General features: G+C 38.3%; 1 protein-coding gene across 1 annotated transcript in view; it reads left to right on the forward strand.

Annotated features, from left to right (window-relative positions):
* The first annotated feature begins 5,902 nt into the window (after positions 1–5,902).
* LOC122806497 (probable G-protein coupled receptor 83) overlaps positions 5,903–14,266 on the forward strand; it is a 184,769-nt gene continuing 176,405 nt past the window's right edge. The window contains exons 1-2 of the mRNA XM_044076996.1: positions 5,903–7,282; positions 13,491–13,616. Coding sequence (XP_043932931.1) covers positions 6,863–7,282; positions 13,491–13,616 — 546 coding nt within the window. The 5' untranslated portion in view covers positions 5,903–6,862. The remainder of the gene's footprint in view (positions 7,283–13,490; positions 13,617–14,266) is intronic.

The raw sequence follows: 14,266 nt of genomic DNA on the forward strand, positions 1-14,266 counted from the left end.
GATGCACTATGCAGACAATCTCAAAAAACTCCAGCTTTACTCCATCACATATCACCTACTCAGAGGCGATCTCTGCCTAACCTACAAAGCTATGTCAAACCCAGAGCTGTTGGACATGCTTAACTTAAAGAAACCCCAATCCCTCTGAGCTACATACTCTAGGGACCTAAACCTTGTCACCACAATAAACAGAACATGCTGGAGGGATAGATTCCTGTCTCAGAGACTTCCCATACTCTGAAACAAACTACCTATCTATATCAAAGCTCTTCATTAGTGCTCTTCAAGAAAAATCTTGATGATTGGATGGGAAATAGGAAATTCACCCTAGGGATCACTTCTGTGGCTCTGCTCAACAGGGGCACAGGAAAATAATTTTCTTGGGTGGCGAAAGCCATGGTACCTTTTTGGCTAGGTTTTTATAGGCCCTAGGGCCAATAGCCTAGTTCCTACCTATGAACCTATATAAATAACATGTACAATATATACATTGTATTTTCATGTATTTTGAAATTATTAAGTTCACTGAAGAGCAGTAATTCAGATTAAGGGCAGTGTATAGGTTAGCCAGTGCCAAGGTACAGAAGGATAAAGCCTTAACCTTGGCCCAAGCAAAATTAATTAAATTAGTGACTCTGACATCAGAGGTGCAGGCAGGGAGGGATGAGCATGCCCATCCCAGGGGGGAGGATGCTTGTCAAATATGCTCCATGAGGGGAGGCATGGTCTGCAGATGGGCATAGCCTTTGGATGTTGTTGAAGAATGTAGGGAAGGCTGTACGTAAACAAGGGTGGGTTATAACATAAGACCCTGAGGAGCAGAAACAGTTACTGGAACTGCTCTCCGGGATGCCCATAAAAATCCATGCCAGGCCCAGCTTATTTACAGATAAACTCCGGGGAGGAAAGAAAAGATGAATGTAGGCACTGGATTTGCCAGAAATAATCAAGGGGAGTGGAAAAAATGTAGTGCATAGTTAGAGTAATTAAATTTGGTGTTTTAGGAATATAAAGAAACAGCAATGTAATGGGATGGAGAAATTGGTTAGGGGGAAAACTAAAAATGAGAGAATCAGGTAACATCAAATCAGCATTGGTTTGATTTAGAATTGAGTGTAGGTGCACTTTGCATGAAGTTAAAAGTCAGTAAGAGGTTACTTCATAAAGCTATCTAACTTGGAGTATTCTCAGAGTTTTTTAGGGATGGATTGCCAGAAGGAGGGAGCAAGTATGGAGAAGGCATATATGATGGACTGATGTGAGGATCTTACTGTTGGGATAAATGTGGCAGATTGTGACATGCTATGAAAGTTGTAGGAAGATGTTTTTTCATGAAGTTTGTCGAGAGAGGGGCAAGGATTAATGTAATAGGATTTTGAAGATTTGGGTCCCTAGAGGAAGGTTAGATCTTTGTTTAATAGGAAGCTGATTTGCTTTATTAAGTGTGAGACAGTGGTGTTTGTTCTAGGAGGATGAATTTCATGATGGATCTGTAAATTAAATTTGAGATGGTTGGAGTATGGAGGAGTTTTGTTTTGAGGTTGAAGTTATTATGAGAAGGCCATATTCAAGTTGAGCAAGTAGGATGCCTTTGCTAATGGCAGACCAGGTTGGGGTGAGAGGGACAGGAGAATTGTTTATGGCCTATATGAGTAGTAAGTTTATTTTGGATTTCATATTCAAAATGAGCAAGCAGGATGCCTTTGCTAATGGCAGACCAGGTGGGGATGAGAGGAATATGATAATTGTGTATGGTCTATATGAGTAGTAAGTTTATTTTGGATTTAGTTTTTTTCAGTGTGAAGGTAAAAGTTGAGACACTGGTTGAGCTCATTTCCTAGATATTTAAAAGTGTCCATGGTTTCAGTCTTGTAGTTATTTAGGTAAGAGATGTGAAATCGCTTTGGAAATATGAGAGTCTTTGTTGGCTTCCAGAAAGCATTGAATTGGTTTTGCTAGTATGTAAGAGTAGGTTGTGATCTGTTAACCACTGTTGCAGTTGATGTAGATTATCCAGAAGTTGAATGTGGGTAGCATGGGAGGGACTTGACCTGAATATGCCCATGTCAACAGCATAAAGAAATATTAGCTTTGATATCATAAATCTGAAAGAACCACAACCAGCAAATGCAGACAGAAATAGCAACAAGAAAGAATAAGTATCCCATAAACTCACAAAGATGATATGATGTTACACTGTTCAATATAAATATATATATATATATATATATATATATATATATATATATATATATATACAGACACACAAAAGACTAAAATCAATAACAATAAAAATTATTAAATACTTACTCAATATCTGAAAGGAAATGCATTTCCACTTCACTCATAAAATTTCTATCTAAAGTAAAACTTTATCAAAGTATTTCTAAACAATATAAATTTCTACATTTGTAATATGGATCTGTTTTTTAAGTGCAGTATATTTCTTTAAAGTATTAGATGATAACATTTTCTGTTCACAAGAGATGCTTGTAATTGTTTTGCTCCACAACACATCACTTGATCTCTGAAAGTCTCCTGCCTGCGTATTATTGTTCCATCTCCCTTAACAATCTCCTCCCAAGTCCCTCCTGTTATTACAATCTACTCTCCTGCATGTCATCCCCCTGTTGCCCCAAATCTTTTTTATTTATTTTTATTTTATTTTATGTTGCCCCACTTCTTGAACTTTCTTCCCCATCTACCACTGCCATTTTCTTCTCCCTAGTTTCCAAATAAACATCTGTCCACTTTCCCTTCGTTCTAAGACACTGTAGCATCCATTAATTTAGATTGACTTCTGTAAATACCATTGCTTATAAATTGCTGCTAATGTATTGTTTTGTATTCATAATATCGCCCTCTTTAAGCTGTGCAAGCTTTTCATTATATAGACTATAAAGTATTTGTATTATTCATGCTTCTTGCTTGGTGTTCAATTTATACTATTCTTAAGTTATGTACATTGTTGCTTTGCATTCTTTTTTCCTGGCTGACCCTGAAAACATTTTTTTTAATCTGGACCCTTTCCTGTCTTCTGTATATTGTTACTTTGTAGTCCCCCTTCCCCCATGGCTGGCACTGAACAAAGCTCATCTGGACCAGTGCACTACCCCTATTCGCAAATGGTAAATCAAAAATGATGCCATAACTACCTGCCTAAGTGCAGGAGGACATTCAGCTTTCTGTGACATTCCTTGCTATGTGGCTAGAAAAACAGTTATCACCCAGCAACCAACACAGTTTAACGGCTTAATGTTTATGAACACTGAAAAAGGGCAAGAAGTAAATTAAAGAAGAAAAGCGGCACTGTCTCCTGGTTGCAGAATCTTATGGGGAAAAGAGCACATAAGTATATGATGACTAAAATTTATAGTAATGAAACTATAAGGCGAACAATGGGTCTCATTCTCAACACAGTACATACTAACACACAGTTGATATAATACCAAGAATTACCTATTCTACATAATCTAATCCTTCTCTAAACTCTCTCACTTCCTCATCCTCTTCCTTTTATTAGCCCTATTTTTCTTACTTCTCTCTCTTTTATCTCTTTAATCAGAGTTTCTACTGTTGCATTTTCTTTATGTAAATATGTACATATTTACTGTTTTGAATATTCAGTGATTGTTTCAGTGTATCTCATATGTTACCTTTAAATGTATACAGATTTATTAACTGTCTGATGTAGCCTGGGCTTGAGCCTACAGCTGCTAATTTTCCCAGACAAACAAATCTTACAGGGAAGTCTATGATGACTAAAATGTATAGTAATGAACATATAATGGAAATAATGGAATAAAGTGTGGAAAATCCAAGTGGAACAGGATGATGTGAATAATAATACAGGTATATTTTTTGGAAGATAATACTTGAAATTGTCATATTATAAGGATATACTATAATGTTAGTGACAAGTGCATGATGCACATTTAGAAAAAAAAACAGAACTAGTGTGCAGCATTTGCAAGAGAGAAGATTAAAGGGTAATGTAAAGTATAACTTTTTCATGGAAAAGGTAGTACAATATGGACTGGGTGGACAAAGGAATCTGATATGTCATGAGAACAGAGGCTAGCCCAAAACTTTTGGCTGGAAAATGTAAGCTATACGGTATACTGGTGTCTACTACAGGTTCTCAGGTGCTAGTAGCTTATGACTTACTTGCTCCACTCCCACTAGCCTGATCTCCCATCTCTAAGTTGCCCTCCAAATACCTGACCTACATACCTCTCAACTACCCATATTTGTTACACATACAATTTGCAGTTTTCTGGCAAATCACTGAAGACTGAAGTCACTTAATAATTAAATACATTTGAGCATCAAATTTCATATCCTTCAGAAAATGCATGCTAACACAAATCCTGTTGTTCTAGCAACTTTATAAATTTATAAGAGCAATGTTTAAACTGTCGTGATTTTGGGGCATTTGCCCTCCATTATTTTAGGCTTTATCTAGATTTCTTACACTAAGAGATTGAAAGGTATACTGACATAGCCCCACCAGAACCAAAACTCTAACCCTGAAACTGCTACTCGGTTTCCAAACTGAATCCTTAGTCCCTTATCCTAAACTTTCACTGCCCCTCCCTCCCTAACCTGAAGTCACAGATCACTCCCTAAGCCAAAAACTCCAACCAGTCCCCCTCCTCTCCCTGACCTTAAATTCCCCAAATGGTACCTAATGCACTTCTCTCCCTAAAACTCCATTCCCACTCCCTAACCCTTAAGAAACAAAACTCCTGCTCCTGAAGCCTAAACACTCCCTCCTGCCCCCCCCCCCCCACTGCTTGCCTGAACTCATACTCAGATTCAAGCGAGACTACAAGAGCTGCAAGTTACTCAAGTACTTGGCTGCGAGACAGTAATTGTCAAGTGGTTGGGACTTAAGCCCCTGTAGTATTCTCTATATATTGACATTATTTCATCATGGCATGCATTTGTGTGTGAGAGAGAAAAAGAGGGAGACGGAAAACAGAAGCTGTACTTAAAAGTATTTTCAGATAAAAGAGGTGGGCTATGAAATATATCAGGGAGAGCTCGTATGTCAAGCATAGAGATGGCTTGGTGATAATGCGGCAGTTCCTACAGGCAAATAAACTGAAATGAGAAAGCTCTGTAGAGTTGCCACCTTTTCAAATGCCCAAAGTGGGACATTTTTTGTAGGAATGTCAGATTTTGCAGGACAAAATATACCCATGACCAGTATAAAGAATAGAACTTCACCTTTTTGCCTAAATGAAAGCTTATACTTGTAGCATTTGAGTTGCTTATGCTATTTCATATAGCATTTAGGTGTTTCAGATAAAAAAATAACTGTTCTATACAACTATTAAAGAAAACTTAGGAAATGTGTTTGTCCTAAAACCTCAGGACATTTGCAATTAGTTAACTTTTTTCAGTGCAGTCATTTGCGGTCTTGCGGAGCAGCATCTCTTGCCCGAACAGCTTTTGAATACTGTTACCTAGTTCCCATTTTATATGATTTTCCCTTTGTAATTATAGCCCAGTTCGAAAAATTCCACGCGGTATTTATATAATACATGGAACTATGTGAAATCAGGTATTAGTATTATGAATAAAGCTTTAAGAGCTAGTTTAGGTCTCTTCTGGATAGACGGCAGTTAGTTTCAAATTCGAACAGACTTTCTGACGAATGCTCTGCTTTGTTTCAAGGCGACAAGTGGATGAAAGACAACGTAATGGCCCACAAGCAAGCAAGCAGCTGGCATAAACAAGAAGCAACACGCCCACCTTCATTTATTTTGAATTAATTTCAGCACATTATTTATTACGTCTTTTTTGTGTGACGTCACGTCAGTGTACATACCTCTTAGCCCATTTGTAAAGGCAGGAGATATAATTACTGTATCGCACTACGGGAACGGTGGCTAGAAGATACCAATAGTATGCCTACATCCACGTTGGTTTACTCTCTGTCCACGTGGCTGTGTATAAATACTCAGAAAAAAATGCTGGACGACACTAACACCATTGCTTCGAATTAGCTAAAACTATTTACAATGTAGCTGAAAGTAATCGCGTCTGTTACGTTGTCCACTCACCTTGATATTCTAAGTGATTTTGTTGAACTACATAGCTCCAAAGCCCTTAACGTTAGCATCCAAAAGAATATCAGTTCAGAAAGTATACACAGTTGCTTCTGAAAACAACAGTTGCGTCGTTTATAGTACTGGCTGGATATAAAATATAATTACTGGAAGAAACAATTTATAATTAACATTATTTTTTCCTAGAGGCTTTTTTTTAAATCGGAGATTATGTGGACGAATTAAAGTTTTGAGGAAGCCAAAGATGTCCAATAGCAAGAGGTATATATAACACGATATTCTCGAAGAAATGTCAGAAGGAAATCTTGGAAGAGTCAAGTTCAGCCGATCAGTGTGAAAATCGCTTTATGGGGCAAACAGAATGGCAGAGAGAGTTTTCGGTAAACAGACCATGTTAAGTGAAGGGCTAAAATGATAAAGGGAAAAAAACGTCAATTTCAAATAATTGGACAGGCCAAGATACTGTAGTGCACAACTAATCGAAATGGAGGGTCTAAATATTAATTTGCTGTCGTCGCTGCTGTGAGACTGAAAATAAATCAGTTCTGTAGAAGACACAGTGAACTTCATAAATGCAGATGTCTGATGTGAAAAGCTAGTAGACTAATTATGGTACGACAGACAGAACTGCCCGTACTAGCAAGTGACTGAGGCAAATATTAAAGGAAGTTTGGACGACTTTAATTACATGTAAAACACATAGTATTTAACGAATTAATTCAACTTACAATTTGTTTATGGTTTAAATTATTATGTAGTTTTAAAAACGAGAACATAGAAAAAGGATGATTGGACGGGAAGTCTACTCAACTTTTTCGTCCAAGAAATTATGGCGACAGGGAATACCATCAAACAGTTCGACACCACTGGAAAATGCCTTGCAGCATTTAGCTGGGGACAGCTCCTTTCAGTACCTGCCCGCGGACAGCTCCTACAACGGCACGCCGTTCACTCTACTTCATTATGAAGAAATTAAGACCTTCATAGACTCTCTACGCCACGAAGCCGACCATCAGAACCGCACCATCCAACTACTGCTCATGATTGCCTACTCAATAACCATCGGCATTTCGTTGTTTGGCAATATACTGGTGTGCCATGTGGTGATGAAGAACAGAAGAACGCATACTGCTACCAGCCTCTTCATAGCCAATCTGGCAATAGCGGATCTCATGATTACTTTGCTTAATGCCCCATTTACATTGGTAAGTTTCAATTCGATATCTGTCTGTTCTCACAGTTTAAAAAAATGTCACAGGAAGTTAATACATAGTTGTTAATGTGGCGGCATTTGAGACGCGTTGAAATGCAGGACAGCTATAGTGTAAAATCAGTCAAGCATTACGTGAGAATGGGTTATAGCAAACGTTTTATATTACAAAACAACACTGGAAATTGGAGCGCAATTTAAAATTACATAAACTGAAGAATGTGGTGTCAAACTTTATTGTGCCACACTGCGAACATATTTTTGCAACATCGTTCCTGTTCTGCATCCCTTCCATTCCAATGTTTTCTCCTCCCTATATCGTCGATAGGCTAACGATGTTTGAGGGCTTCAACAGCATTTTTAACCGACAAGGTTCTTACGGTGTTGGTGTATTTGCTATTTTTTTTTAATTTGTGGAGCTTTTGTCAGGTTGCTGAGCAGGATCGCTGAATGACTAGTATTGTTATTTTTCTTTAAAGCTTCACCCCCCCCCCCCCCCCTGTTGTTCTACATAATAAACAGGGAAGGGAAGCACGGCGCGATAGGCATTGACTAGTCTTCCAGCGCAGTTCTTGGTTGGGTTACATTCTGTGCAGATCCTGTTTTTCTCCACTTGGGGACCAGGTGCTCCGCTTTCTCACAAATAAACTAGGTGAACTGGCCATTCTCTAAATAACTAGCAACAAACAACCTTTGATTAATCCCCATATATGAGAGTTTACGCGAACATCCATTTATACATTGCTGCCCTGTACGGTTCAGTAAATGCTCAGCTCGGCAACTGAATCTGATAAGGAAGGTATCAGATGACGATGAATTAAAATGTTTTAATGTGTGATAAATCGTTACGGGATAGGGATTTCCGAGTTTCTTCGGTGGCAGGCATAGCTCTCAACCAATCAGGGACAAATTTCAACAGAATCAGGGAGAAATCCAAAAACAATCAGGGTCACGTTTAAATTATTAACACAACTAAACTGGGACATTTAAAGCCGCGGTGGTGCAGCGGTATCGGTATCCCCTTAAAGCAAAAGGTTCTCCCGTTCGATTCTCGGCTGGAGCGCCTTCTGTGTGTGGAGTCTACATGTCCTCCCCACGGTCACGTGGCCTTCGAAAGGCATGCGTGAATGGGCGTGCCGCTGTTGAAGGTTGGGAGTCAGGCTGGCTCCTCAGCACTGTAAAAATCTACTGCCAATCATTAGCAGACCGGAGTTCTGCTGTGGCGACCCCTAACTGGGAAAAGCAGAAAGAAGAACAACTAAATCGGGCCATTCACAGAATAAGGTAATATAGCAATAACCCACACCTGGGTGTGGGTAATGCTGGATTTACCCATGGTTGGCGTGGATTGGTCACGAGGGCGAAGCCCGAGTGGCTAAACAAAGCCAACCATGGGTAAATCCAGCATTACCCACACCCAGAAGTGGGTTATTGCTATTATACAATGACATTATTTAAGAAAAAAATAATTACTTTTCTTAAATAATGGCATTGTATAACGCCTCCTTGCTGCCCTTCCGCAGCTGTCTGGTTTTCTGCCGCAGTTCTGATGTACTGCGCATGCATATGCCTATGTAGTACATCAGAGCTGTGGGCAAAAGCAACAGAGAAAGCAAGATCTCTGTTGCTTTTTACAAACTGTTTTGCTATGTTAAATGGGTTTAGCATAGCGAGACAGCTTTAAAAAAAGCAAAACCCATTTAACATAGTGAGACAGTTTTGAAAAAAGCAACGGAGGAAGCAAGATCTCCATTACTTTTTACAAACTGTCTCGCTATGTTAAAGGAGTTTAACATAGCGAGACAGCTTTAAAAAAGCAACGGAGAATCTCCGTTGCTTTTTTTAAAGCTGTCTCGCTATTTTAAAATCATTTAACATAGCAAGACAGTGTGAAGCAATGGAGATCTTGCATTCTCCGTTGCTGTAAAAAAAGAGTTATAGTAATGGAAAAAGTCCAGGCGACCGGACCTTTTTCCATTACTATAACTCTGATTTACAATGTGCACGCTGACCAATCCGCGTGCATGTTTTTGAATATTAATGGAGGTGGGGTCGTTGTATAATGTGAATTAATATACGGTTTCTGAAGTAAAAAAAGTCTATAACTTTATTGTCGTTGTTTATTAAATAGAATTCACCCCCTTTTCCCCCAAAGTCACGAGTTTTAGGAGGTATTAAGAGGGACAGAACTAAAATATGACTCAAAATAATGGACATGCCCATACCTCTCAACTCTACAGATTTTTGTAAAATGTCCAGATTTCTGCCTCAAGTATCTAGTCTGTCCATCATAGAATCTGTGGTTTTCTGGCAAACCACAAAGGACTGAAGTCACTAAATAATGACATATATTTGAATTTCAGACGTCATATCCTTCAGAAAATGTATGTGAACACGAATCCCATTAATCCAGCAACTTTATAGGTTTATAAGAGCAATACTTAAAATATCTCCATATTTTGGGTCCTTTGCCCCCCCATAATTTTAGACTTTTTCCAGATTTTTTATGTTAAGAGGTTGAGAGGTATGGGAACAGCTGAGAGGTGTGGTGCTATGTTCAGTTTGCAGAACGTATATTTCCTTGAGAGACTCAAAATGTTCTTACTTTGCTAATTTTACTGCCCTGTATTAAGACAGAGCAGACTCTCAACTGTTTGTGCTTTTCTGGCAAATCATAGATGATTTGTCACTAAATAATAAATATATATATATATATATATATATATATATATATATATATATACACATATATGTACACACACACACACACACACACAAGCCCTAACCCTTTGTTCGTTCTAGTGACTTTCGCTAAAGTGCACTTCCATTGAAGTGCACTTTTGCATTAGTGGGACACTAGTATCATATTTCGAAATAGTGTAATTTCGATCTAAGGTAGTAGACCCATAGATATATATATATATATATATATATATATATATATATATATATATATATATATACACACACACACACACACACACACATATATGAGTTTGAGACTTCATATACTTTAATAAATGCATGCTAACACAGATCCTCTTGTTCTAGCATTTTTTTAAAATCTGTCCCTATTTTGGGTCCTTTGTCCTCCCATTACTTTAGGCTTTGTCCAGATTTCTTGCAATAAGAGTTTGAGAAGTACGAGAGGCATCACAGCACTCTGCTATAAAAATAAATAAATAAATAAATAAATGATGCCAAGAATATTTTATATAATGGAAAAACGCACATTCCTGCAAGACACTCATATATAGTTCATGATAACTGTCTTTTGTTTTTATTATTAGAATTTAGAATGCTTTTTATTGAAGTTGACTTTGTGGCTCTGTCTTTCTGCCCATATGTGTTTCTGTCACTCTCTCATGAAGTTCAGCATTTTTCCGCTGTCTCGCAAAACCAGATTCAATAAAAGCCATTCTAATAATGACAGAGAAACAATATTTTAGTCTTTAAGTAAAATATTGCCCCTCTGTCATTAGAGAGACAATACACACACACACACACACACACACACACACACACACACACACACATACACACAGACACACACACACACACACACACACACACACACACACACACACATTAGATCCATTCACAATAACATAGAGATATACAGACATGCGCACACACACTTCCCCCAACACTGTTTTGTATTTATTTATTTTACATTTGTTTAGCAGGAAAGTCCAACTGAGAGAGAGTTTTACAGACATGCGCAAACACAAATACACATACACACTTCCCTCAACACTGTCTTTTATTTATTTATTGTACATTTGTTCAGCAGGAAAGTCCAACTGGGACAGAGCCCATTTCAGCAGAGGCCCAGGGAGAAATGCCCCAGACAGACAGACGTCTTTGGAATGTGGGAGGAAATCAGAGTACCTGGAGGAAACCCATGCAAATGCAGAGATGACATGCAGACTCCACACAGAAGGCACCCCAGCTGAGAATCAAATGAGAAAACCTCTTGCTGTGAGGTGACAACACTAACAAAAGCACCACTGCACCACCCTATGGTATCTGTCATAGAATAATGAAGTAGCGACCCTATCTTAGCATGCTGTTGAGAATTCCCCAATTAATGGTAATTTTGAATTTGCTGATCAAATAGCTACACAAGTGTGTGCAGACTAGGAATCAATGTTTATGGACACCCTAACATCAGAGCAGGTTAAAAGAAATGAATGTTGAAATTATTCTAATATTATAGCAGACAGCAGTCTATTGAATTAGAAAAAGCAACTGTGCTGCAAAGTTGTTAGGGTTGATATACTGAGCTGAGTCCCAAATCACCTATTTCTTTGCTAAACTTTCTTAAAAGTGAAGTACTTCCATTTAGTGGACAATTCCTATGCACTGGTACCAGCCTGGCTAGTTTTTGTATTGTAAAAGGTTTGTGTTTATTACTTGTATACACATACATCGTGTGTGTGTGTGTGTGTGTGTGTGTGTGTGCGTGTGTTTGTGTGTGTGTCTGTGTATTATATATACATATATAGCAAAGCAGTGCACAAAGTTAAAATGGGATACCAGCTTTATCCTCCAGAGAGAGAGTGGTGACCAGTGATCCTATAAAGCAGAGAATAGCAGCCTAATTTTGAAATGAAACATCTTGTGTGTGTATAATAATTTGAAAAGAAAGTCCAAGCCTAATACTAGCATGGTTTGCCAAGAGAAGGCAACAATAGTCTCAATTAGTGGTCCAAAACTGTGTATTGTGAAAGAGCAATGATGAACAAAAAGCATTCTGCGGCACAGTGCAGTATGTGCACTTGTTCCATTCTTTCGCAGAAAAGGGTTCAGGGCAATATTGTACTGTTTTTGACACCTGAAACACATTTAATCCTATCACACCAAATGTGAGTCAACCATGACATTTAAGCAGTACTGTACAATAGTAGCTAATGAGTAGCCCCACCAAGAGGGCAAAAAGTGATGCCAAATAATTAGTAACCCAGTCCATGCCATTACTTAAAACAGAAGGTATTTCCCTACCATTTTTTGGTCTAGGTGAGACAAGATGTTTGCAGTTGCTTTAGTAATTAAATTGCTTTTTATTGAAATTGGCTTTGCATCTCTGTCCCTCTGTGGTTCTGTCACACAAATGGCTTTCTGGCTCTGGCTCTCTGTGGTTCTGTCATGCTGTTCCAAGACAGTAGAAAAAATGCCAAGCTTCTCGTTGTTGAGAGACGCACCCACTGAGACATGACAGAACTACATGGGGACAGAGCAGGATGCACACACAAACATTCACATCTCCCTACATCATTTCCTCCACACATACCCTCTCACATCTCCTTACATAATTTCCTCCACATGCACACACACACACACACACACACACACACACACACACACACACACACACACACTCCCCACTCCCCAACACTGTGGTATCTGTCACATGACCAGTGAGTAGAGACCCTACCTTGGTAATGGACCCCAACAGTGGGGATATAGGAGTCAGTGTTTTTTTCACTGTCTCACTAATGACAGACAGACAATATTTTACTTAAACACCAAAAAGTAAAAAAAAAATTAAAAAAATGTAAAAAAAGACTGCTTTATATTGAGTTGCTCTAAAAAGTAAAAAATAAGGAAGAAGAGTAAAAACCTTGCGAAAGAAAGACAGAAAATCTGATTTCAGAAAAGCATTTGAGATTCCTGCTACTTCTTCTGTATCTCATTATCACAATTAACAAAACCAACTTCGAATGCTTTTCTGAACTGCCTATATTTAGTGCTTTGGGAACCCAGACAAATTACACAGGGATTTAAGTAAGCAATAATTCTGGTTTGTTAAATGTCAGGAGTTTACAATATAAAGCAAATGTTTGAAAGGAGATTGATCATTATTTCCAATATGGTTCAGCAATTACAACATAAAACAAGGAGTGTTAAAGTGGAATGTGGAAGTTGCCATCATATACTATGCAGACTAAATACAAAGCAAACCCTTCATTGCAGCACAGTGCCTTATTTTTGTCCAGCAAATACAGCATTTCATTTATAGGTCTGAAAATTCTGAGAGCTGTGATAATGATAACTTGTGTTTAAAAGTTTGAAAGTTTTATAATACACATCTGTAGCACTGTATTTCACATCAAAAGTAACCTGGCTGTTAAAGCATGTGTATACTTTTGAAAGAAAGTATAGAATAATTTCTAGGCTAATCTGCCATTGTTCTTCCCTAGGTACGGTTTGTGAGTAGCACGTGGATATTTGGAAAAGCGATGTGCCATATCAGCCGTTTTGCCCAGTATTGTTCCCTCCATGTATCTGCACTAACCCTCACTGCTGTAGCTCTGGACAGATATCAGGTAGGGGACTTCTTTAATCCATTACAAAGTATGACAACATTTACACTTGGTTCATTTTTAGCACTCTCACCTTTCAATAATCTTTGGTGAACTTGTTTAATAAGCATTTCTTACTAGATGAGGTTCCTCTACTTGACAACCTTTCTTGAAGTACATTAACAGAATTAGAGCAAATGTGAGCAAATGTGCCCCATTTTCAATCCGAACACTATGAGGAACTCATTGAGGCTGGGATTCAATAAAGCAAAATCTCTGTGTCAGAATAGTGTAGCAGCTTCTGCATGGAATATGGCCGCTGAATGATCCAGTAAACAAGGCTGGGGGCGTGCACAAGCCTGCCAGCACTATTCTGACATGGACACCACTGAATAATGCTAATTACCTCATTTGCTGGTGAAAACCATGCAAATGAGGTGAATTAGTGATTCAGTAAGCAGGCAGGCATCCGTGTCAGAGCAGTGTCCATTGCAGAAATGTATTAGGTTATTAACTGTACATTTCTGCAAAAATCAAAACGGGGGCATGACAGCTTAAAGTGAAGCATGTGGCCATTGGCATGGAAAACAGATGCAAAATTATGAAAATAAAAGTTTTTTTTTTGGCCAATTTCATCCGTTTAAGCATTGAGTGGTGGTGCACAAACAAGATTG

Source organism: Protopterus annectens, chromosome 7.part0 (assembly GCF_019279795.1).
Source record: "Protopterus annectens isolate FY-2018-M chromosome 7.part0, PAN1.0, whole genome shotgun sequence".
Classification (NCBI taxonomy): Eukaryota; Metazoa; Chordata; order Ceratodontiformes; family Protopteridae; genus Protopterus; species Protopterus annectens.